We start from the raw sequence: 25,168 nt of genomic DNA on the forward strand, positions 1-25,168 counted from the left end.
TAGAAAATAAAATGAATAAAAACTTGGTACACTTTTTTTTTTAAAGATTTTATTTATTTATTTGACAGAGAGAGAGAGAGAGAAAGAGAGACACCACAGGTAGGCAGAGAGGCAGGCAGAGAGAAGGGGAAGCAGACTCCCGATGCGGGGCTCGATCCAGGACTCTGAGATCATGACCTGAGCCCAGGACAGAGGCTTAAACCACTGAGTCACCCAGGCGCCCCAAAACTTGGTACACTTTTTATCTCTTTTTCTTTTTAAGATTTTATTTATCTGAGAGAGATTTGAGGGTGCACAAGTGGAAGAGAGGGACAGAGGGAAAGGGTAAGGGAGAAGCAGACTCCCCACTAAGCTGGAAGCTGGATGTGGGCTCCATCACAGGACCCTGAGATCATGATCTGAGCCAAAGGCAGCTGCTTAACTCACCCAGGCACTCCCCCCCTTAAGTTTGTTTCAAATTAATCTATTTAATTAAAAAAAAAGTTAACAATTAGGTTTGAATAAAACCAAAGAGTAAATAGGGCTATTTCTAAGATTGTTTTCATTTTTAAAAAAGATTATACTTATTTATTTGAGAGAAGGAGAGAGAGAGCACAAGCAGGGGGAGAGGGAGAGGGAGAAGGGTTGCTTCCCACTGAACAAGGAGCATGACACAGGACTGATCCTAGGATCCTGGGATCATGACCAGAGCTGAAGGCAGATGCGTAACTGAGGCCACCCAGGCGTCCCTAAGACCGTCTTGAAATAACTGTAAGATGTTAAAGAATTGTTACCAGTTTCACATGAATACCTAGGACTGAAATTCGTAAGTATATTTACAAAATTCCCAAAAGCTGTATAGCTGCATATTAGGCTCCCTATTGGATCACCATTTCCCTTCTGTTGAAGGAAAATCTTTATGATGAGTCAATTTTAGTGTTAAGATAATTAGCAATCATTTGATAATTTAGTGAATCCCAGTAATGAAAAGAATACTGTCTTTTCAAAATAGCCATTAGAATTACTGAAAGTAGTAACACACATGAGGCGCCTGGGTGGCTCAGTGAGTTAAGCCTCTGCCTTCGGCTCAGGTCAGGATCTCAGGGTCCTGGGATTGAGCCCTCCGTCGGGCTCTCTGCTCAGTAGGGAGCCTGCCTCTCACACCCCGCCTGCCTCTCTGACTACTTGTGATCTCTCTCTGTCAAATAAATAAATAAAATCTTAAAAAAAAAAAAGTAGAAACACACACATATATGGTACTGAGTTCAAATACCATTTAATCCTTACAATAGCCCTATGAAGTAATTATGCTTATTTTATGATTTGACCCAGGTAATACTGGATAGCACTTTTCTACTCTTCTCTGCTTCTATATCTATTCTTCAAAGCCCTGCATCCTATATAATTTTCTGATATTCACCCTTTTCTAATATTCTATCCTTTTCTGATATTCATAGTAGGAAGAGAATTTTCTCTTTTGTTCTCTCATTATGTTAGAATTTCTAGTAAGGCACTTGCCACAATCTAACTGATTTGTCTAAAGCGTCCATTTTTGTGTATATCTTCCATGTATAATCTAGGTTATGATTGTCTGGAGCTGAAGAACTTATCTTGGGAGGCATTTCCCACCAGTTATTTGGGTGGAGTCTTGCACATATATAATAATCTTATATAATAGACAATATATGGTTATTAAAATGAATCTACTAAATGTTATGGTTGCATATAATTTATACAGGAATTTACAGATAAACTTGCTCATGTGCAAAGTTCCACGTATATTAAGCAACGTAACTTACTAAGTTAGAGCTTGCTAAGATAGAATTCTGACTCTTGATACTACTTTCTAAAGAGAGGGCATCTGGGTGGCTGAAGAATAGGGGCAGCGTGGAAGGGAAACCTACCTTTCCAGGATACTCTTTTGTACCTTTTGATTTTATTACCACTTAATCGTGTTTCTGTTTTTTTAATTTAAGAAATAAAAATGAAAAACTGATGTTTTATCCTTAGTCTTAATTTTTATTTTAAGGGATCATCTTCATTTTCTTTTGCAATCAGCTTAGAAGATAGCCACCCCTTTGGTCAGATTTATTTATTCTTTAGCAGGTGAAGCATTTAAGATGACAGTTTTTACTCTAAATTCTTAATGATATTATATATACTATACTTGAGAATGTTTTGATTTCTCATGGAAGAAAAAAGCCCAAACATAAACCTTTAGATTATCCATCTACTAGTCCTGTAGCACAATCTTAATAAAGAAGTTTTACTGATAATTGGACAATTTATTCATTATGGCAGGGATATAACAAGAGTGGTTGTAAAGTGGCCAGTCTTGTAAGTCAGGAGCTATGATCCTTGATCCACTGCTCAATCCACTTCAATATCTGATTGATATTATCTTCTAGATCTTCTGGTTTATTGCTGGGCAGTTGATGTACTATTTCTTCCTTGTAGGATGCTAATGCTTCTTCATAAAGTACTTGAAAAATTTCACACTGAATATTGTCTTTTAGTTTCTTTTCATTATAACCCCTAGAAGAAAATGAGAAGATAAAACAAAAAGCAAACTAAAATACCTTAACTGGAATTTTAAAAACACACTAGAAACTGGACACTTTTAAAAACATGAAAAATCATGCAAAAATATTTCTTGTAGCCTGTTTACCTCAAGAAAATTAGATTGGCACTTGTAATATGAGAGACTTTTTTTTTTTCAGCATAACAGTCATTGTTTTTGCACCACACCCAGTGCTCCATGCAATCCATGCCCTCTCTAATACCCACCACCTGGTTCCCCCAACCTCCCACCCCCTGCCGCATCAAACCCCTCAGATTGTTTTTCAGAGTCCATAGTCTCTTATGGTTCACCTCCCCTTCCAATTTCCCCCAACTCCCTTCTCCTCTCTAACTCCCCTTGTCCTCCATGCTATTTGTTATGCTTCACAAATAAGTGAAACCATATGATAATTGACTCTATGAGAGACTTTTTTGACAAGAGGGTTAAACAAAGGTTCAGTGTTTAGGTTTATCTTAATTTTCTCCACACAGTTTGTCATCCAATCAATTAGCAAACATATCTACCTACCTCAAGCCAGATATTGAGTTATGAGATAAATAAGGTTATAGCTGTAGTCCTAGATTGAAAAAGCATTAGAGAGGGGTGCCTGGGTGGCTTAGTGGGTTGGGCCTCTGCCTTTAGCTCAGGTCATGATCTCGGGGTCCTAGGATCGAGCCCTGCATAGGGCTCTCTGCTCGGTGGGGAGTCTGCGTCCCCCCTCTTTCTCTCTGCCTGCCTCTCTGCCTTCTTGTGATCTCTCTCTCTTTCTGTAAAATAAATAAATGAAATCTTTAAAAAATTAAAAAAAAATTTTAAAAGCATTAGAGGAGCTAAGATATAGACAGATAAAATAACTAGATGGCATATAAAAATGAAATACTCATGGGGGGGCCTGGCTGGCTCAGTTGGTGGAGCATGTGATTATTTTTTTTTTTTAAGATTTTATTTATTTGACAGAGATACAATGAGAGAGGGAACACAAGCAGGGAGGGTGGGAGAGGGAGAAGCAGGCCTCCCGCTGAGCAGGGAGCCTGATGCGGGACTCGATCCCAGAACCCTGGGATCATGACCCAAGCCAAAGGCAGATGCTCAATGACTGAGTCACCCAGATGCCCCAGAGCATGGGATTCTTGATCTCAGTGTTATAAATTTGAGCCCCACATTGGATGCAGAGATTACTGAAAAGTAAAATCTTTATAAAAAAATGGAATACTTGGGTGCTTGGGTGGCTCAGTTGGTTAAGCGACTGCCTTCAGCTCAGGTCATGATCCTGGAGTCCCGGGATCGAGTCCCGCATTGGGCTCCCTGCTTGGCAGGGAGTCTGCTTCTCCCTCTGCCCCTCCCCCTTCTCATACTCTCTCTCTCTCAAATAAATAAATAAAATCTTTACAAAGAAAAAAATAGAATACTTATGAGAGGTTGCTAGGAAGATGGCAGAGTAGGAGGATCCTGGGATCACCTCTTGCTGCGTGGTGGTCTAGAGAGCACCTAAATTGGCATTAATAACCCAGAAAGCAACTGGAAAGCTGGTGGAACAGACTCTCCGTGGACTGACATAGACAAGAGACCACAGTGAAGCAGATGCACCCTCTCCGATCGCTCTTGGCCAGATCCCATCAAGGCGCTGCCACAAGCCTGCCAGTGTGCACAGCCCAGACGAGGCCAGCACCACTCCAGACGGAGTCCTGCTCCAGGGAGGGGGAGGAGAACCACACACCAGTCTGACTGTGACTCCAGCAGTGGGCTGGGGTAGGCAGCTGGTCTTGATTATAGGCCCCCCCAACCACCAAAAGATTCCGAGGGGACAACACAGGGAAAATGCCTGCAGGTTGTTGCTCCTTCATCTCCAGTAAACACCTGGTCTGACTCAGCGCAAGCTCAAAGCAACTCCCAACTAGCCTAGCCCACTAACACCACTGGGAACAAACTCTGCCCATAACAGGCAGAGTGCCATCACAGGCTGGACTGAGGGCAAACACAGCTCCACCAGAAAGGTAGGACACCCCTTTAGCAACACAGATTGGAAACACCCCTGAAGTGCCAGGTTCTAGGGAACAGGAGACGCTGCACTGTGGGACCTCTTCTTCATAAAGCCTCTACTTTCAAGTGCGGGAGATGCAGCTGACTTTCCTAACACAGAAAAACAGACACAGCAATAGAATTAGCAAGAGACAGAGGAATATGTCCCAAGTGAAAGAGCGGAACAAAATCACAGCCAGAGACCTAAACAAAATGGAGATGAGTAATATGTTTGATAGCGAATTTAAAGTAATGCTCATAAAGATGCTTGCTAGAATTGAGAAAGGAGTGCAGAACCTCCATGAGAATTCCCCACACCCGCCAAGAAACAGCAGATGTAGAAAAGAACCAATTAGAGCTATTGGACTCACTAAATGGAAATAAAAATAGACCACCTGGAATAAATAGCAAACAAGAGGAAGTAGAAGAACGGACCAGCAACCTGGAGGACAGAGTTATGGAAAGTAATCATGCTGAGCAGATCAGAGGGGAAAAAATATGCAAAATGAGAACAGACCCAGGAAACTCAGCAACACTGTCAAGCGTATCAGTCACATGACAGGGATCCCAGGAGAAGAGCAAGAAAAGGGGGCAGAAGATTTGTCCAAAGAAATAATAGCTAAAAAAACTTCCTGAACCTGGGGGAGGAAAGAAATCCAGATCCAGGAGGCACAGAGAGCTCCCAACAAAACCAACCCAAAAAGGTCTGCACCAAGACACAAAGTAAATAAGATAGCCAAAAGTAGTGATAAAGAGAGAATTTTAGAAGCAGCAAGAGAAAGGAAAGCAGTGACATACAAGAGAAACCTCATACGGCTATCACTGGGTTTTTCAGCAGAATCTCTGCAGGCCAGAAGAAAGTGGCATAATAAATTCCAATGGCTAAAAGGAAGAATCTACAGACAAGAATACTGTATCTAGCAAGGCTTTCATTTAGAATAGAAGGAAAGACAGAGTTTCCCAGAAAAACTAAAGTTAAAAGCAAAACCAGCCACATCCCTGTCACACAGGATGCCATTGGCCTGTGGGTCCTAAATTCACAGTCCAGCCACACCCGAGTTGGCGTGCACGGCCTGCCACCTGTTCAGTGCCAAGTCAACGTGCCTTCACCTCACATTGCCAAGGGCTCAAACTGGCATTCTTTCCCTCAAATTCCAGCCCTTGTGCTCATTTGTGCACAAAAACGGGCATAATTATAACAGCAGAATGAGGCAACCCAAACAGTGACACTAATTCTGTGGAATATATAATGGATAAAAGGAGTGTGCTAGCCTGAGAACATCGCCAACGAGCGCAACAAAGAACCATACATACGTCATGATTCTAGTTAGTAAAAGAAACAAACCTGGGAAAAATACAACAGTATGAACTCAGAGAGGGAGACAAACCGTAAGAGATTCTTTTTTTTTTTTTTTTAAAGATTTATTTATTTATTTATTTGACAGAGAGAAATCACAAGTAGATGGAGAGGCAGGCAGAGAGAGAGAGAGAGGGAAGCAGGCTCCCTGCCGAGCAGAGAGCCCGATGCGGGACTCGATCCCAGGACCCCGAGATCATGACCTGAGCCGAAGGCAGCGGCTTAACCCACTGAGCCACCCAGGCGCCCCCGTAAGAGATTCTTAAGCACAGAAAACAAACTGCGGGTTGCTGGAGGGGAGGTAGGTAGGGGGATGGTGTAGCTGGGTGATGGGCATCAAGGAGGGGGCACTTGATGGAATAAGCACTGGGAGTTCTTTGGAACTAATGAATCACTGAACTCTACCTCTGAAACTAATAATATACTACATGTTAATTGAATTTAAATTAAAAAAGGACCCCCCCCAAGAGTGGAATACTTATGATGGGAATACTATATCCTAATTGGGTACTTGATTATACATATAGATCTATCTCTCTTTTCTCAATTCCAAAAAATTTTAAAAAATTAACTTACATTAAAAAAATTAACTTACATAATCTTTAGGAAGATATGTGAATTAGCCAGCTAATTAGCTAATGAAAAAGATAAAGCAAATATTCAAATTCAAATTATTTCAACCTTGTAACAAGATTAAATTGAACTTCTTAAAAGTTGATTAGCTTTATGAGAATATAACCAACAGAACTGGAGAAAATTTTTGCATATCATGTATCTGATAAGAGATTTGCATCTGAAATACACAAAAACTCTTCTTAATTAAAAAGAGCCCAATAAAAAATTGGGCAAAGAATCTGAAGAGCTCTTTCTCCCAAGAAGACATACAAATGGACAGTAAGCATATGAGAAAAGGCTCAACATCATTAATGATCAAGGAAATGCAAATCAAAACCACAATGAGATACTACTTTATATCCACTGGGTAGGCTACAATAAAAAAGACATAACCAGTGTTCGCAAGGATGTGGAAATACTAAAGCCTTCATACCTTGCTCTTGGGAAGGTAAACTGGTGCAGCCACTTTGGAAAATAGTCTAAGAGTTCCTCAAAATATTAAACGTGTTACCATATCACCCAGCAGTCCCATTCTTAAAATTCCATATCCAAGATAAAAGAATGTATAATGTCCACACAAAACCATAGGCATGGATGTTCATAGCAGAATTATTTATAATAGCCAAAAATGGAAAAAACCAAAACATCTATAATCTGATAAATGGATAAATAAAATATGGTATATCCATAGAATGGAATAGTATTTGATTAAAACAATAAATGAAGTACTGATATGTGCTGCAACACAGATGAACCCTGAAACATTATGCTAAATAAAAGAAGCCATAAAAGACCACATATTGATTTCATTTATATAAAACTTCCAGAATAGGCAGGTCCACAGAGACAGAAGTTAAATTACCAGTTGCCTAGGACTGACGGACTGGGGATATATGCAGAGTGACTGCTAATGGGTATGGGTTCTTTGGGAGGAGGGGAACAATGAGCATTTTCTAAAATTGGTTGTTGTGGGGTGCCGGGGTGGCTCAGTGGGTTAAGCCTCTGCCTTCAGCTCAGGTCATGATCTCAGGGTCATGGGATCGAGTCCCGCAACGGGCTATTGGCTCAGCAGGGAGCCTGCTTCCTCCTCTCTCCCTGCCTGCCTCTCTGCCTACTGTGATCTCTCTCTCTCTGTCAAATAAATAAATAAAATAAATCTTTTAAAAAAATAAAAAATAAAATTGGTTGTAGTAATGGATGCACAAGTCTGTGAACATGCTAAAAACCACTGAATTGTATGCTTCAAATGGGTACATTTTATGTATGTGAACTTATCTCAATAAGAACTTATCTCAAAAAATAAAGCTGTTTTTTTTAACGGTGATTACATTGTAACTTTTTCGTGGCTAAAAACAAGACTAGCTCTCTCATAGCTTTTTCAGACCTGTCAGTCTTCCCCTATTTACATAAAACAGTAATTTTTTTTTAAGATTTTAAGTAATCTCTACACCCAACCTGGAGCTCTAACTTACAACCCCAAGTTCAAGAGTTGCATGCTGTACTGACTGAGCCAGCCACATGCCCCCAAACAGTAATTTTTAATAAAAATTTTTTAAATTGCCTTGTTTGAGAAAAGGAATGTGTACTATTATGATCTCTCTTACTTCTCATTTAAAATACTGTTAATGGCTTTTCACTGCCAAAAGAAAGATAATTAAAGTTTTAGGTCTAGCTCCAACCTTCCTTGTATATTTGCTACTATATTCCTTGGTGCAAGGATTTTGCAAGTATCCCATGCAGTGATGGTTAGTCAAAGCTGACTACCACTGTCAGTCTGACCTTCAAATTCTAAACCTGAACTTAGGGGCAAACTTTCAGAGCTTGTAAACCTTGAGATTGCATGGTAAACCCCTCTAGAACCTCCATCTTTCCCAGCTTGAATCAAAAGACAGTGGAAAAACATTTTCCATAAAAATTTCTGTTTTAGTTATATTGGATTAAGTCTGATGTCCTTGTGGAGAGACCAACTCATATATATTTTAAAGGTGGTTAAGGGGCGCCTGGGTGGCTCAGTGGGTTAAAGCCTCTGCCTTCAGCTCAGGTCATGATCCCAGGGGTCCTGGGATCGAGCCCCACATCAGGCTCTCTGCTCAGCGGGAAGCCTGCTTTCTCCTCTCTCTCTGCCTACTTGTGATCTCTGTCTCGCCAATAAATAAATTAAAAAAAAAAAAGGTGAAATGTTGATTTATCATGTCCGTTTTTCATAAACTCTCCCACTCATGTTGAGGGGATAATGAAGGAGGGTCATGTTCATCCAGTTCTAAGAGTATGTTCTTAGCTTGGCTGTTTTCCGAGCAAGGTTTTACATTAAGGAAAGAGCATGACTAAATAGAGTTGCTGTATAGTATATTTTACTAAATCAAACCGTCAATTGCAGTATTCATTTACTCGTTATAAATTACTGCCTGTGTTTTACACAAGCATCTTTTTCTTTTGGACTCAGAACATTGGTACCACACAGACATGGTTTATAACGAGAGACCAAGCGTCACATTTTCAAATAGACTCCTTTCTCATGGTAGTACTGGCCAATTTCAGGAATCCAAATAAAGATTTATATCATACTTTAAGAATTCAGTGTTTTTCCTTTCTTACCTTGTTTCAAGTCTTTTGTACAATACACTGTTATCTGCTTGCAGCACAAAAACTATATGAAACCAGCGTTCAGGGAAGAAATCACAACCATGGTAATCAACAATAACTCCACCTTCACTCATTTGGCTTTCCAATTCATCAACTACCTGTGAAAAAGGGAGAAAAAGAATGCTCTTAAAAAAATGAGGTCAACTTTCCTATTAAATTTTAAGAAGTGTATTTTATAGAGGCACCTGGGTGACTCAGTGGGTTATGTGTCCAATTTTTTATTTTGTCTCAGGTCATGATCTCAGGTTTGTGAGATCAAGCCTGGTGTCAGGCTCCACGCTGGACATGAAGCTTGCTTAAGAGTCTCTCACACTGTCCCTCTGCTCCTACTCCTCCCCTTGTATTCTCTCTCTCTCTCAACACAAACCAAAAAAGTATACTTTATAAATAAAAATTTATACTTTATAAATAAAAATTGTACTTACTCTATCTTCATCTAAAATGGGGCATTCATACTCTTCATCATAGCCATCATATAACTGCCCTAAAAGAGATTTACATTGGCATATTAAAGAAAAGTAGTATTTTCTAAGTAACTTTCAGAAGTCTTCAGTTAATTTTATATTTTGGGAAATACATCACCAATTACTCTTTTAGAGACTGATGAGGGCACTACACAGTAGATGTGACATGTGAAGAGCAATACTGATAAATTAGAATTTTATCTAGAAGGAAACTTGGACAGCAGTCAATCTGATATCAATTTTAGTTATCAAAATTGAAACCAACTAAAAAGAATGAATAATTTCAGAATTTGTGGGACTGTTGGAAGAGGACTGTATTTTATTTTTGGTTAAGCTACCGTTTGGTGGGAAGCGGGGATTGAGCCCCACAATGACAGGCTCCGTGCTCAGCAGATTGTCTCCTCTCTGCTGGCACATATGTGTTTTTTTCTCTAGAATAAATAAAATCTTACCTATTTTAGAAAAGGCTGAAATTAGGTTATAACAAGCATGAGTTCTGAAGTAACAAAAGAGTAGTCCTTGAGGGAGGCACAGAGCCGGGAGGGTATATGGACAGATGCTGGGCACAAGAGCTACCTCTTGAGCACCTTAGTGTGGCCTTTGCTTCCCTGAATTATTGCTCAACCCGCAGAAACTCTAGTTAAAAAAATTAAACTGCTTGACAGTGGGAAAACTGGTTAGCAATTTAGAAAATAATCTAAATCCTTTATATTATAAACTAGGTGAATTAAAGAGCTAATTTTTAAATTCCAAAGATAACTAGTGGAAAATTTAATCTATAAAGGAATGATTCATTTGAGTTTGTGAAAGAATACAATGACTAAATAAAACACATAAAATGTTAAATCTCAAAAAAAGAAAAGTTCAGGGTGCCTGGGTGGCTCAGTGGGTTAAGCCGCTGCCTTCGGCTCAGGTCATGATCTCAGGGTCCTGGGATCGAGTCCCACATCGGGCTCTCTGCTCAGCAGGGAGCCTGCTTCCCTCTCTCTCTCTCTCTCTGCCTGCCTCTCCATCTACTTGTGATTTCTCTGTCAAATAAATAAATAAAATCTTAAAAAAAAAAAAAAAAGAAAAGTTCAATCTCTGTTCAATGAAAAATAATGTACCCAGAAAAATAACAGACTGGGAGAAATTTTTGTAGTAGGACAAAGGACTGAAATGTAGATTATATAATGACCTTTAAAATCAAGATAAAAATAAGTAGCTTAATAAGAGTTCCCACAAGATGGAAAAGATAATTAGTAAACATACCATGAAAAAATGGACTTTCCCAGCTATTAAAGAGATATAAATTAAAATGAGCCTTTTTATGCCTGTTGAATTAATTACATACATATATAGTATATTAAAATGTATTTTTAAAGTAATTTTAAAAAGAAAAATGTCATGCCATTGATAGGTTTCCTCTACCACTTAACTTCTAACTTGAATTTTTTTTTAAAGATTTTATTTATTTATTTGACAGACAGAGATCACAAGTAGGCAGAGAGGCAGACAGAGAGAGAGGGGGGAAGCAGGCTCCCCGCTGAGCAGGAAGCCCAATGCGGGGAGCTTGATCCCAGGATCCTGGGATCCTGACCTGAGCCGAAGGCAGAGGCTTTAACCCACTGAGCCACCCAAGCACCTCCTAAACCCTTGACTAGTGAAATCATTAAAATTATATGTTGTTGAAAATAAGGACAACTACTGCAATATTAAATTAGAATTAAAGTTGACTGCAATGCTTAGATGCAGGATTTTTAAAATCACATTAATGTAGTTGAACAGTGAGTGTAATCCAAGCTTTCAAACGTTCATTTAAAAAAAATTATCAAATACCATTTACAGGTGTCTGTAGGGGTAATAAGGATTTAATAGTAAGCAAAATGACCAGGAGGGCAAACATAGTCTTTCCCTCAAAAAGGGAAAATTTTACAATAAAAAGTTTATAAATAAAAAGAGAGGACAGACATGTAACCTGGAAATTATATCAGGCTGGTACTTTAATGTTATAATTCATAGTGTTAGAAGAGCAAAAGTATGGACACCTATTATGTTAGGAACATAAACGTGGGATATTAGGGAAGGCTTCCTGGAGGAATTGACTTTTAAGGGGAGACTTGGAGCAGTTACCAAAGGGAAAAGGTAGGGAAGACTCTTTTCTTTTCTTTTTTTAAAAGAGTTTATTTATTTGACAGAGATCACAAGTAGGCAGAGAGGCAGGGAAAAAGAGGGAAGCAGGCTCCCTGCTGAGCAAAGAGCCTGATTTGTGGCTTGATGCCAAGACCCTGAGATCATGACCTGAGCTGAAGGCAAAGGCTTAACCCACTGAGCCACCCAGGCGCCCCAAGGGAAGACTATTTTCAACAGAGAAGGTATTCAAAACCGAGAGAATTAGGAGGGGAAGACTCAGGGGAGGGAAAGTTTCTTAAACTAGTTGGAAAATAGATAAAGGGTCAGGTAAATTGAGGCCAGATCAAAAAGGGCCTTAAGAGTTGCAGAGTTAGGGCGCCTGGGTGGCTCAGTGGGTTAAGCCGCTGCCTTCGGCTCGGGTCATGATCTCAGGGTCCTGGGATCGAGGCCCGCATTGGGCTCTCTGCTCAGCAGGGAGCCTGCTTCCCTCTCTCTCTCTCTCTGCCTGCTTCTCTGCCTACTTGTGATCTCTGTCAAATAAATAAATAAAATCTTAAAAAAAAAAAAAAGAGTTGCAGAGTTAGACTTTATTGCAAAGCAAAGTAAAATCATTAAAGCATTTTAATCATGAAATGACGTGATCAATTACAAATATTTAAAAATAATTTTGGTTTCTCTGTAGAGAATGAGTTGAAAGAAACAAATCCAGAAGCAGGGACACCAAATCAAGGCTACTGCAGAATTTTAGATGACTGATGGTTATAACCTGTACCATAAGGAATGAAGAAATGGATTCTAAACTTCATTTCAGATTTCCCCCCCAAAAGGGAAAAATCTATGCTACTTGTAATTTTTTTTTTTTTTTTAATGTATGCTACTTTAGAAAGTTTCAGTTGGAAGTCAAATTTAGAGTTGTATATGTATAGGGTCCTAATCTAGAAGAGATGAAAAGGCTTGAATTGATTAAACTACCAAAAGCTTAGACAATTAATTTTCTCAACAAAGTTTTATGATTTATTTAAAGATAGGTTAGTTAGAGAAGAAAAATTGATTGTGGGGCCAGTTAAATGGTAAGTCCTTACCTCAAAAGATCTTTCCAGCTGTAGTTAAACTACAAAATCATTACATTTTAACTGCCATCCCAGAATTAATATACTCACATGAAAGCTGTTATTTAATATCGTAATGCTATCTATTTTGATGCTATTCCCAGTACTTAAAACATTTTCAGATTTCTTACTTTATTTTTTTTTTTTTTAAGATTTTTTATTTATTTATTTGACAGAGAGAGATCACAAGTAGGCATAGAGGCAGGCAGAGAGAGAGAGGAGGAAGCAGGCTCCCCACTGAGCAGAGAGCCCGATGCGGGACTCGATCCCAGGACCCCGAGATCATGACCTGAGCCGAAGGCAGCGGCTTAAGCCACTGAGCCACCCAGGCGCCCCAGATTTCTTACTTTATACAGTTTTTAAAAAGATTTGAGAGAGACCTCGAATGAGAGCCCACGAGCAGGGATGGGGGAGGCACAGGAGAAGGGGAAGTAGACTCCCCACTGAGCAGAGAGCCTGATGTGGGGCTAAATCCCAGGATCCTGGAATCATGATCCAAACCGAAGGCAGATGCTTAACTGACTGGGCCACCCAGGTGCCCCTAAGTTTTAAGTAGATTCCATGCCCAACATGGGACCTGAACTCACACAACCCTGAGATCTAGTTGCATGCTCTGTCCAGGTGACCCTCAGATTTCTTACTCTGGAAACATATTTACCACATTTACTTCAATCCAACAAGAAGCTTATGTCTGTGATGCAACTAGTACCAAGAAGTTAATTGGTTTAGGATTGAGTATTTTGATACCTGACCTTTCATGTAGAGAAAAGCACAATGAAATCTACTTTAAAAAGTTAGAGAGCACCAAATTGTGACATTTGAGTTGGGCCTTTTAGAGTTGTTTATAGGGCAGGTAAGGAAGAACACTTATAGGTGAAGGGAATAGCATGTATAAAGACATGGAGGTCAATTCCCAGGGTCTGAGGAACAGGAAGTGCACGGAGTGTAAACTGAAGGGGACCTAGGGAAGTGGCTGCAGGGAAGGCTGAAGGTAAACTATGACCAGTTTATCACTAGGGAGGATGGACTTTGTCAAAAAAAGGTCGTCTTGTTTATTCCTTCCCCCTCTTTTTTTTTTTTAAAGGACATAACAGAGAGGGAAGGAAAAGATACAAAGAGTAAGAGATTCACTGGAAATGGGCTTGAAAATGGGATGAGTACCATATCAATTTTTTAGGCAAACCATCAAGATTTAAAGGGCAGGGGCGCCTGGGTGGCTCATGGGTTAAAGCCTCTGCCTTAGGTTCAGGTCATGATCTCGGAATCCTGGGATCAGGGAGCCTGCCTCCTCCTCTCTCTCTGCCTGCCTCTCTTGTGATCTCTGTCTGTCAAATAAATAAATAAAATCTAAAAAAAAAAAAAAAAAAAAAAAATTCCCCACCTAATTTTTCCTGCCTTGGTTGCACATGACCTAAGAATTCTTAGTTTCAACAGGATTTCTAGAATGGCAGTCAACTCCATTTAGACAAATTCATTTAAAATCAGGGTGGCGGAGTGCCTGGATGGCTCAGTGGGTTAAGCCTCTGCCTTCGGCTCGGGTCATGATCCCTGGGTCCTGTGATCAGGCCGGGCATTGGGCTCTCTGCTCAGAGGGGAGCCCGCCCCCGCCCCCCGCCTACTTGTGATCTCTGTCAAATAAATAAAATCTTTAAAAATAAAAATAAATAAATAAAATCAGGGCGGCTTTTTTTTTGGTCTTGTTTCTTTAACCCAGGGTTTCTCAATCTCAAATACTATTGACATTTTGAGCTTAATAATTCTTTTATAGGAGTGGGGGGCTATTCTGTGAATTGTGGGATGTTCAACAGAATCCCTGGCCTCCACCCCAGTCTTGACTATCAAGTCTCCAGAAATTGCCAAATGTCCCCTGAAAGGCAAAATCACACTTATTTGAGAGCTACTGCTTTATAGATGGTTACATGATATCCCTTAAAATATATAACTATTTGAGAAAAATGAGGACAGGTGTTTCAGTATATTTGTATATTTTCTAGTTAAGATTTAATCTTGGAATATGTTCTAGTTAAGATGTCCAGATATATTCAAATGGCATCGGGGGAAAAAACCAATCTGGTACATTATGAAAAACCTTATGAAGACGATCACCTAGGGATGCCTGAGTGACTCAGTTGGTTAAGCATCTGCTTTTGGCTCAAGTCTCAAGCCCAGGATCCCAGAAACAATGCCCCCCTACCCCCATCCAGATCCCTGTTCAGTGGGAAGCCCTTTTTCCTCTCCAGTCCTCCCCACCACCCCCACTCTGTGCATGCGCATTCTCTCAAATGGATAAATAAAATCTTTAAAAAATATATAAAGGATGTTTGGGACTATACACACTTAGATGTGTTATAGTGGCTAAAATAGTGTTGAATACAAGTATGAAAGGAACCAAATGTCTAGTGTTACTATTCTTCTCAGTACTACACAATCAGATTATATAGTAACTTCTTTAAGTTTAGAAGTGTTAAGTTCAGGGGTGCCTGGGTGACTCAGTGGATTAAAGTCTCTGCCTTCGGCTCAGGTCATGATCTCAGGGTCCTGGGATGGAGCCCACAGTGGGCTCTCTGCTCAGCAGGGAGCCTGCTTCCTTCTGTTTTCTCTGCCTACTTGTGATCTGTCAAATAAATAAAGTCTTTTTTTTTTTAAGACTTTATTTATTTGACAGAAATCACAAGTAGGCAGAGAGGCAGGCAGAGAAAGAGGAGGAAGCAGGCTCCCTGCTGAGCAGAGAGCCCAATGCGGAGCTCGATCCCAGGACCCTGGGATCATGACCTGAGCCGAAGGCAGAGGCTTTAATCCACTGAGCCACCCAGGTGCCCCAATAAAGTCTTTTTTTAAAAAAGTATTAAATTCGGTAAGATAAACTGGAAGACTGAAATTGACAACTGTAGGTTACTCTAAAATCACTTGTCAGAGACTGTAAAGTTCAACAGGCAAAGGAAAAAAAAGATTTTTTTTATGTAGGTGTAAAATGGGAGACTGGTCATGTAAAACAATACCCAAGTTTTATTCACTATACTTAAATACCAAACCTGGATTAAAAATATGATCATGATACTTACAGTATCAAAAATATGACAAAGCTAAGATATGCAAAACTGACCTGCAAAAAGAGATAATGGGGAAAAAAATTAAGTTCTGAAGTGGGGACATCCTGGAAGACACATTAAGGGTCCTTAAATAAAACCAGAGAGAACAAAAAAGGACCCAGGAAGAAGTTGAGTAATTGAAGAAGAGAAATCCAAACAGATGAAATGGACTCTACAAAAAAGAGACATGGTTACACTTCAGCAATTTTAGAAAATGGGGCCATAAGAATGACTTAGACACTAGAGATCATGCTGTGATCTAAACATCTTAAGACACTAGAAGTACTACTCTAGTGTTTATGAACACTAGAGTTCATAAACTCTAGGTTTTTTTTTTTTAAAGATTTTATTTGACAGAGAGAGATCACAAGTAGGCAGAGAGGCAGGCAGAGAGAGGGGAAGGGAAGCAGGCTCCCTGCTGAGCAGAGCCCCATGCGGGACTGATACCAGGACCCTGAGATCACAACCCGAGCCGAAGGCAGCGGCTTAACCCACTGAGCCACCCAGGAGCCCCATAAACTCTAGTTTATGAACAACTAAAGTTGTTGTTACTGTTATTCTTGTTGGTGACACGTGAGAAAACTGCTTCTAAAAACATAATTGCCAAAATACCAACAGTCAAACTGATGAAAAGTTTTATTTTTTACACTTAAAGGCTGATGAATAACCATTACTAATCCTATTAAAGAAAACCCAACATCTCAATCGGAAAGGATAACTATATTTACTCATTAAATAGCATTTAAGTTTTCTACAACACAACTTGAAAATACCCAGCATGCACGTTTAATCTAGTACAATGGATTCAAGACCAAGTATACATGTTACAAGCATCAAGGCTGGATTACAAATTATCATAGTCATCATCGTCATCATCATCGTCATCATCATCATCTTCTCGTTTTCTTTTCATTGCATTTGATGATTCATTGGCAGTATTTTGTGATGACACCATGTTAGTGGTAATAAGAATGTTTTTGGACCCAATTAATGATGGATTAATCAGAACATTCTGAACTGCGGATGTTGCAGGAATTGATGCTTTTACAGTTGGGGACTGTGAAGTGGGCATCTGTACTGTAAACCTTTGCCCTGTGAGGGACATTGGAGTCCCTACTTTAGTTGACACAGACATGGTCTGTGGGGTTGGTGTGCCAAGAGTGGGAGTACTTGGTCTGCTAGTAACTGAACCAACACTTAACCGTGGAACTGTTATTCTTCCCGCAGAGGTAGATGCCTTTTTTTGTAAAGACTTAAGTCTATAGTTTGGAGCAGTCAAGCAGTATCTATCAGGTGGCAACCTGGGGCCTGAATATGGCTTGATTAATGGCAAAGGAGTTTGATTTCTTTGCCTTGCAATATCTAATAAAAAATCTCTTGGGGGAGGAGAGGTAAAAGACTGATCAGCACGACACTGGATGGCCAATCGCACATCATCTGCATCAACAGTAGCTTTCTTAGCATGGCTGGAATAAATTTTTGCATCATCTAGAATTGTGGTCACATATCGGAAGGCAAACTCCAACATCTGATTTATAACTCTTGGCTCATATTCTGTAATCCCCATATCCTTCAGGATTTGTGCCATCATCTGTGCATCTTTCGGCATGCTCTTGGGAGAAGCCATCTTGCCAGACTCCATGATATCCGTTGATCAGACTTTAGATCGTTTGAAAAAAATACGGACATTAGATCAAATCTGAAATAGTTACTTTAGCAGCAACTGTCAGGAACTTCAAGAATTTTAAATACTGTTAAATTTTTGAAAATATATTTAAATTTTTAAGTGTTAAATCTTTTTAATTTTAATTAAGGTCCCTTTAAGTTTATTAAATTTCTGCCCTATACAAATTACAGAATATATAAAAAATGAAGACAAATAAGGGAGTGATAAAAATTGGGAAAAAACGAGGTAAAATAAAAACATTTATCACTTTAGAATAATGTGCAGTTGTGTGCAGGCATGCAACTATCAAACAAAGCTAAGAAGAAACCATAGAACAGTCATGTCCTAAGAGTTCAAAATAATATCCTTCCAGTGAGATCTATACTCACCATCTCCACAGATATGCCTAGGACCATCCAAACCTTTATGTGTTTGCCCATTTCAAAAACATTCTATGTCCCATCTTTTCATGGTAGCCTTCCCAATTATTACCACTAAGAACTATTGGCCAACAGAGTGGGGCAGGATGGGGCAGAATAGTCAGAACAACCCAAGACAGTACTAACTTATATTACTTTCTCTTTCTATAGGTTCCCAACAGCATAAATTCCTTAATGGTCTGTCTCTGCTTTTTGTGCCCTCAGAGTATAATATTAATACTCTATTATCTAGTCTCTTTTTTAAAACCATCACCAATGTATCCCTTACCTTCTCGAGCTAAATCACCCACATTAATGTATTTCAGTCCTGATCTTGATGCAAGTTCTTTGCCTAGCGTGGTTTTTCCAACCCCTGGTGTACCTGTAAGACAAGCCATAGATACTTGTTAGATATTAGCCACCTATCTACCCTTCTTCAAGTTTTTTAACAACTGAAGTGAAAAATATCCCAATTAGCAATTCCTTGTGAATAAACACTAAAACCAATCAAAACTACTCAAAGTCTGTTGCATAAGGGAATCTCACCAAGTGAATCTGATCTATCAGGAGTGGGACTTGGGGGATTAATAAGAATTCTCAGACTGCCTGCCACTGTTAACAGATACTCCCAGAATAACACTAAGTACCTCAAATTACCATCATTTATTTTATTTATTTTATTTTTTATTTTTTTTTAAAGATTTTATTTATTTACTTGTCAGAGATAGAGGGAGAGAGAGCGAGTGAGCACAGGTAGACAGAGAGGCAGGCAGAGGCAGAGGGAGAAGCAGGCTCCCTGCTGAGCAAGGAGCCCGATGTGGGACTCGATCCCATGGTGCTGGATCATGACCTGAGCCGAAGGCAGCTGCCCAACCAATGAGCCACCCAGGCGTCCCTATTTTATTTTTTTTAATTAAGAAATTATTTATGGGGAAAAACTTTAACCAGTATGAAAGACAACTATCATCCGGGAACTTCACGATAAAAAAGCTTCTGATGCTAATTCAATAAAAGTACACAGCAAGTTAATCACCCTGCGCCATATATATTCGAACCCTTTTGTCCAACCGTAATTGGCAGATACAAAAGAAAAAGAGATACGCCCCAGGAAGGCCTAAGGACAAGCGTTTCCAGCAGCATTAAAAGATCCACTAAGGGTCTGAGAGCGACTTACAGACCGTTACTCTAAAGACCAACCCTGCCAATTAAAAACAAAAACAAAAAACCCATCAGACTTTTACAAACAAAAACCAGATTCCGAAAGATTTCGGCAGTGTGCCAGAAAGAGGACCTGAAGAAGTCTCCCTCTCTCACCGAGCAGCCTCGGGCCAACACAATCAACATTCCCCGCCCCCCCACCCCGCCTCCCACAACGGTCGGAGGAACCCGTCTCTTCGAGGTCCTGACAACCGCCACGCCGCGCGGCCCTCCACTAGCCTCGAAACAACACAGAACGGCACCCTTCGGACGTCCGACGCCCCACCGCACTCGACGCCCTTGGCCTGCCCCGCCACCCAGCGCCGCCCTGCCGCGAGCCTGACCGGTGAGCAGGATGTTCGGAAGCAACATGGTCCTCACCGCGCTGGCTCCGGGCGTCTAGGCCCACGCGCTTTACGCACAAAAGGGAGGAGCCGGAAGCGGCGAGCTGCGGCAAGCGCCAGTGGCCCCGAGGGCTTCGAGGCCGTGCGCGGCGCTCGCGGCCCGTCTCCACCGCTTCGCCACTGAATATTGGTTACCTGGCCTTCTATAGCACGCTTGCAGCGCGGAGTCCAAGGCAGAGGCACAGGTCGGGTCCTGGATTTGGGTCAGGCAGTGCGGTAGAAGCCACCGGAGCCGTTGGCGGCTGCCCTTCTGCCTGTGTCGCGGAAGCGCCGACCGGCTAGAAGGTCCCCGGGAGGCGGGACCTCCGAGAGGCTCGGCGCTGAGCCTGGCTAGGGCCAGGTACTTGCCTTTCCGCTGGAGCAAAGTCTGTCTGGCTCCTCCACTCCTCTCCCGCCACGAGGGGATGCAGCTCCCGGAAAGTAAGGCCGCCGCGATTGCGGCTTTGGTCTATGTATGTTTTGGAGACGCGAACCCATCTCTGCCTTCACGCCTCCCGGATCTGTTTTCGCTCCTCCTCCCGACCTGCCCATTCCATTTGGGGTTGGAGGGTGGGGGTGCAAAATTCTGGCCTGGCGTGGGGACATGGCGAGATTTTCTTCGCTCTCCACTGATTAGTAACTCTACGCTGGACGAGTGTCTGGGCTTAGTATCGCCAGTCCAGTGTGTGAGGGCGGGTGGTGGGTAGACTAGAAATATTCTTGAAGGTCTTTTCTACCTCTGACATCTCATTTCAGGAACCTGACATCATCTGGGACAGTTATCTTCTTTTTTAAAGGAGGTAATTGTCAGTCTTGTTTTTAAAGAGCGACTGGAGTCCTGACCGTAAAAACAGTCTGCGTCTTTTATTTCGACCTGACAACCAACAAGTGTTTTTTTCCCCACCCATGTATCTCTTTGAATCTCCAAAGCAAAAACCTCTTTAATCGTGAACAGTGTGTGTGTGTGTGTGTGTGTGTGTGAGTGTGTGTGTAAAATTTATTTTTTCGTGTATGGAATCTTTTCACGTTATATAACATATGTGTGTCCAAACCTTAAAATCCATATACACCTTCCAATTTATAAATTTGCAGACCTTAAAAAACTTTGCTTCAAGCTCACTTCAAACTGATGAATTCATTAGTTTATGTAAACATTGAATAATTATTAAAGTCTGAAAACATTATTGTCCCCATATTTTCCAGTATGTTCAAGTAAGAAGAACACTTACAGAAAATATATACAGTTAGATTTATAGTCTTTTTCCAAAGTAAGTGAAAATCTGAATTTGTTAAATGGTGAGGTTTTTTTTGAAATTTCGCAGAAAAAAGCCCTGGAACTGTGATTTGAAGTGAGGGAAATTTTAATTTTCAGCACAAAAGCTGCACAAAATGTCGAATGCATTTTTTCTATTTTCTCTAATACATTGTTGAGTTCGTATGAAAGACTTTATACCACCACGTGTGGATTATTTGACCGTTCTAGTGATTAAAAGTAAACTTTATTTTAGCATTTTGACCTCTTCACCTGTGTTTACTATGTCCTCTCATTAGTTTTTGAGCCATTATCATACTGTAGAGTATATTGGCTTATATTACTATATTTCTTTTTTATAGTTTTCCTAATTTGAGAATTTTTTTTTTGTTTCCTTAGGTGAATTATACTTTAATGTATTACTACAGGTTGTATACTACGGATGGGAACTATTAAAGTTTATAATGTCAAAAACTTTTCTTAGACCAAAGGTATCTTCTACAAAGGTATGATATTCTAAAATGGCCATGTAATAATTGCCCAAAAAGAAAGGATAGTTTTTGTGTATGTTTTTAATGACTTGTTATTGCCGTCAAAGTAATAGTGTACAGTATCTGTTGTAACTGGTAATCTAAAAATTGCAATTTTAAGTGTGAAATGACTAAAAGTACAATCTTAATTTTTAAAAAAGTGTTTTCAATTTCAGTCGGAAGAAAGGCTGAAAACTCTTGCATGGAAGATCAATAGAAGAAAGAAAAACATGAGTCATAGTATTACAGCGTAACAATGAGGGGCAACAGTGGCACTGTTAGTTGAGCATCTGACTCTTGGTTATGGCTCAGATCATAATTTCAGGGTTATGGGATGGAGCTCTGGCAGTCTCTGCACTCAGTGCTGGGTTTGTTTGGGATTCTCTCCTTTTCTCTCCCTCTCCATCTGCCCCTCTCCTTACTGTCTCTTTCTCTTTCAAATGAATAAATAACATCTTTAAAAAAACAGATAAATAAAAATAAAGCTTAACCACAAGGCCTGCCACTTAAATATCATGTTTTAGAGTGCCAGTTCTTAGCAAGGCTAGTGATAGGGTAGGACGGGGTTAGTCAGTATCATGCTTATTTGTTGGGTAGTTATTTTCATACTGGTGGGTCTTATTTTTCTCTGATCTTAAGTAAATTATTAATTTTTGGTGTTTCTTTTTTCCCCAGTAAATAGGACTCCATGTTTATGCAAGATATAAAACTATAAAATGTATAAATAACTTACAGATCAGAATTGCAAGATCAGATATGCTATCAAAAGTTTTACTATAACATGGTATTTTTACTTTTTTTTCTTTCTTTTAAGATGTATTTATTTTGGGAGAGAGAACCTGTGCGAGCCAGGGTCAGGGGGTGGGGAAGGGCAGAGGCAGTCTTAAACAGACTCTGTGCTGAGTGTGGAGCCCAACTCTGGGCTCCATTTCATGACCTTGAGATCACAACCTGAGCTGAAACCAAAAGTTCAAGCTCAACTGACAGAGCCACCCAGGTGCCCCTAAGTACTCTTGTTTGTTTTTTAGATTTTATTTATTTGAGAAAAGGAGAGAGGAGGGGCAGAGGGAGAAGCAGGCTCCCTGGTTAGCAGGAGCTCGATGCAAGGCTCAATCCCACTACCCCGGGATCACGGCCTGAGCCGAAGGCAGATTCTTAACTGAGCCACCCGGGTGCCCCTAAACTCTTAAAAACAGATGAGGAGCCAAAATTGTAGTACTGTCGACAGTCTTTTGAAGAAGGAGAAATGAATTTTTTTTTTTTTTTTTTTTTTGAGAAATGAATTTTTAGGCTGTGACTGAAATTTTTTCCCACAGGTCTTCATTTCTTTACTTATTGGTGATAGTATTCCTAACCTTCTGTCTTTAAAGGGGGAATGAAGTGTGACTTTCATTCCTCAGATAGTTCTAAACCCCAGCTTGCTTTTCCTTAGCATTGTCTAGTAAATAGTTCACAACTATGGCTAAGTGTTCTTCAAGGAAAATATAATCTTGGTTCCCCCTTATTAGGCAGCCAAGGAATTTCAAAAGCCACATACTAAGCTAGGTTTTTCTAGATTTATACTTCAGGAATGTTAAGAAAATTCATCATAAAAATTTTTGTTCCCAAAAAAACCTTTTAAACACACCGAAGTATTTTTAGTTTTAAATAGCTGAATTCATCATCTTCATCTGTGTATACTTACAGAGGATTCTAAAGGAAAGGGAATGATGGAGGAAATGCAGAGAGATCAGCAATTTCTCAAAAATACAGAAGAACGTGAAGTAGAACCATCGATTTTGCTGTTCTATTATCCCAGTTCTGTTTTCTTAGACAAATCTGGGAAATAAGTCCTCCTGCCTGGAAAGCCTGCCTCCCTTTATGAAAATACTATTTGCTTTATGGGCTGAAGAGAATAAAATCAGGTCATATTTACAAATTATCCATACCATCAGGATTCTTGGGCTGTATCTTCTCAAAGTCCTGAAGCTGATAGGGATTATTTGGATATCTGCAGTGGTTCTTAGTTTGTGAATTAATTACCTGGTCAAAACAGAAGTTTTATTCTTCTTACAGTTATATATGCTTAAAATAATATTTTACTTCTTTGTTTTGCTTCTTTTTTGGCACGTAATTTTTAGTATTTCTGTTTTAGTCCTACAAATGAGCTTAAGAAGAATCAGCCTATTCTATACTAGGAAGATTAGTAAAAAGAATTAAGTTTATATTCTATATTCCTTTATATGGCATTTGTTATTACCCTGGTGAAGCAGACAAGTATGCATATGTTCTTACCATGAAGTAAAAAAATAACTAATATGTATATGCCAGTTTTACTTAAAGAACTAATTTGTGAGGTTTTGATTTAAAATGTTGCAGATAGGGACGCCTGGGTGGCTCAGTTGGTTAAGCATCTGCCTTTGGCTCATGTCATGATCTCAGGGTCCTGGGATCAAGTCCCACATCAGGCTCCTTGCTCAGGGGGGAGCCTGCTTCTCTCTGCCTGTTGCTCCCCCTGCTTGTGTGCACTCTCTCTCTCTCTGACAAATAAATAAAATCTTCTAAAAAAATAAAAATAAAATGTTGCAGATATGTGAATATGGTTTTTTATAGAGAGTAGTTTACTTATATAGGGAATAGAGGTAGATAATTTAATATTTACATGATTTCTTTTTTTTTCAGGTAACAGACTGGGTGGACCCATCGTTTGATGATTTTTCAGAGAATACAGGCATCTCTATTACTGCCACATCATTAGGTGTGAATAACTCAAGTCACAGAAGGAAAAATGTGCCTTCCAGATTAGACAATAGCAGATTTCCAGCTAGAAAAAGAGAAAAGCCATCTTCCTCAGAAAAGACTTATGGTCTTGAGAATTCAAAAGAATATCTGTCTGAAAATGAACCATGGGTGGATAAATACAAGCCAGAAACTCAGGTACTAAAAAGGATGCAAACAAGTATATATAATGCAATTTCAGGAAGGAGAGGAATATATATTTTCAGATTATTACTCATAAAAATCTTTCTAAATGAATTGGGAAAAAAAAAACAGTAATTCATAGTTTTTTTATGTTCCATGGCTCAGCATTTTTCAAGTTATTCTGAAATTGTATCATTGGTTATTTGTCATAGATTTAATTTAATCCCAACATAGAATTGATCTGTTTATTTTCTTAAACGTGATATCTCTCCCTATTTATTCCCTTCCCAAAAATGTATGTCAGAATTTTAAAGTTTTGTAATTCCCAACCTGCCCCAAATTCTCAGACAATGGTATCAGTGTTAAGGATAGAATTTTTTTTTTTAAGATTTTATTTATTTATTTGACAGAGATCACAAGTAGGCAGACAGGCAGGCAGAGAGAGAGGAAGGGAAGCAGGCTCCCTGCCAAGCAGAGAGTCCGATGTGGGGCTCAATCCCAGGACCATGGGATCATGACCTGAGCCGAAGGCAGTCTTTAACCCACTGAGCCACCCAGGTACCCCCAGAATTTTTCAATATAAAAAATGAAGTATAATAGCAAAGACTTTTAAATTCTCTTATCATGTTGTTTGCTAGTTTTCTTCATTGAAAATGCTTAATTTAGATTAATGTGGGTTAAAATTTGAGTTAAAATTTGAGTTAAAATTTGTTCTAAACTTGAAATTTTTAGCATGAACTTGCTGTGCATAAAAAGAAAATTGAAGAAGTTGAAACCTGGTTAAAAGCTAAAGTCTTAGAAAGGCAACCAAAACAGGTAACTGAATAAGAAATGTGTTTTAAAATATATAACATCAGATGTTTCTCTGTTTTA

The 25,168-nt window shown here is 39.7% G+C and overlaps 3 protein-coding genes across 8 annotated transcripts in view; 1 reads left to right on the forward strand and 2 right to left on the reverse strand.

Moving 5' to 3' along the window:
• Window positions 1-1,972: 1,972 nt before the first annotated feature.
• On the reverse strand, window positions 1,973-19,675 carry AK6 (adenylate kinase 6). The gene is made up of 5 exons (XM_059175181.1): window positions 19,574-19,675; window positions 18,322-18,414; window positions 9,599-9,657; window positions 9,126-9,271; window positions 1,973-2,514 (listed from the first exon to the last, which is right to left on the reverse strand). The coding sequence occupies exons 1-5, from the start codon at window positions 19,599-19,601 to the stop codon at window positions 2,322-2,324; spliced, it is 519 nt and encodes a 172-aa protein (XP_059031164.1). The 5' UTR covers window positions 19,602-19,675; the 3' UTR covers window positions 1,973-2,321.
• On the reverse strand, window positions 16,566-18,414 carry TAF9 (TATA-box binding protein associated factor 9). Its single transcript, XM_059175180.1, has 2 exons — window positions 18,322-18,414; window positions 16,566-17,606 (listed from the first exon to the last, which is right to left on the reverse strand). The coding sequence occupies exon 2, from the start codon at window positions 17,587-17,589 to the stop codon at window positions 16,792-16,794; it is 798 nt and encodes a 265-aa protein (XP_059031163.1). The 5' UTR covers window positions 17,590-17,606; window positions 18,322-18,414; the 3' UTR covers window positions 16,566-16,791.
• A 211-nt stretch (window positions 19,676-19,886) lies between the features above and the next one.
• The window catches only part of RAD17 (RAD17 checkpoint clamp loader component), a 41,725-nt gene continuing 36,443 nt past the window's right edge, over window positions 19,887-25,168 (forward strand). Inside the window, exons 1-5 of one of the 6 annotated variants that reach the window (XM_059175167.1) lie at window positions 19,896-20,053; window positions 20,369-20,412; window positions 21,264-21,370; window positions 24,056-24,310; window positions 25,028-25,111. In XM_059175167.1, coding sequence (XP_059031150.1) covers window positions 21,329-21,370; window positions 24,056-24,310; window positions 25,028-25,111 — 381 coding nt within the window. In that variant the 5' untranslated portion in view covers window positions 19,896-20,053; window positions 20,369-20,412; window positions 21,264-21,328. Of the gene's footprint in view, window positions 20,054-20,368; window positions 20,413-21,263; window positions 21,371-22,069; window positions 22,179-24,055; window positions 24,311-25,027; window positions 25,112-25,168 lie in introns of those variants that run through there. The other 5 variants (XM_059175173.1, XM_059175171.1, XM_059175172.1 and 2 more) reach the window with 5 other exon arrangements.

Source organism: Mustela lutreola, chromosome 5 (assembly GCF_030435805.1).
Source record: "Mustela lutreola isolate mMusLut2 chromosome 5, mMusLut2.pri, whole genome shotgun sequence".
Taxonomy (NCBI): Eukaryota; Metazoa; Chordata; class Mammalia; order Carnivora; family Mustelidae; genus Mustela; species Mustela lutreola.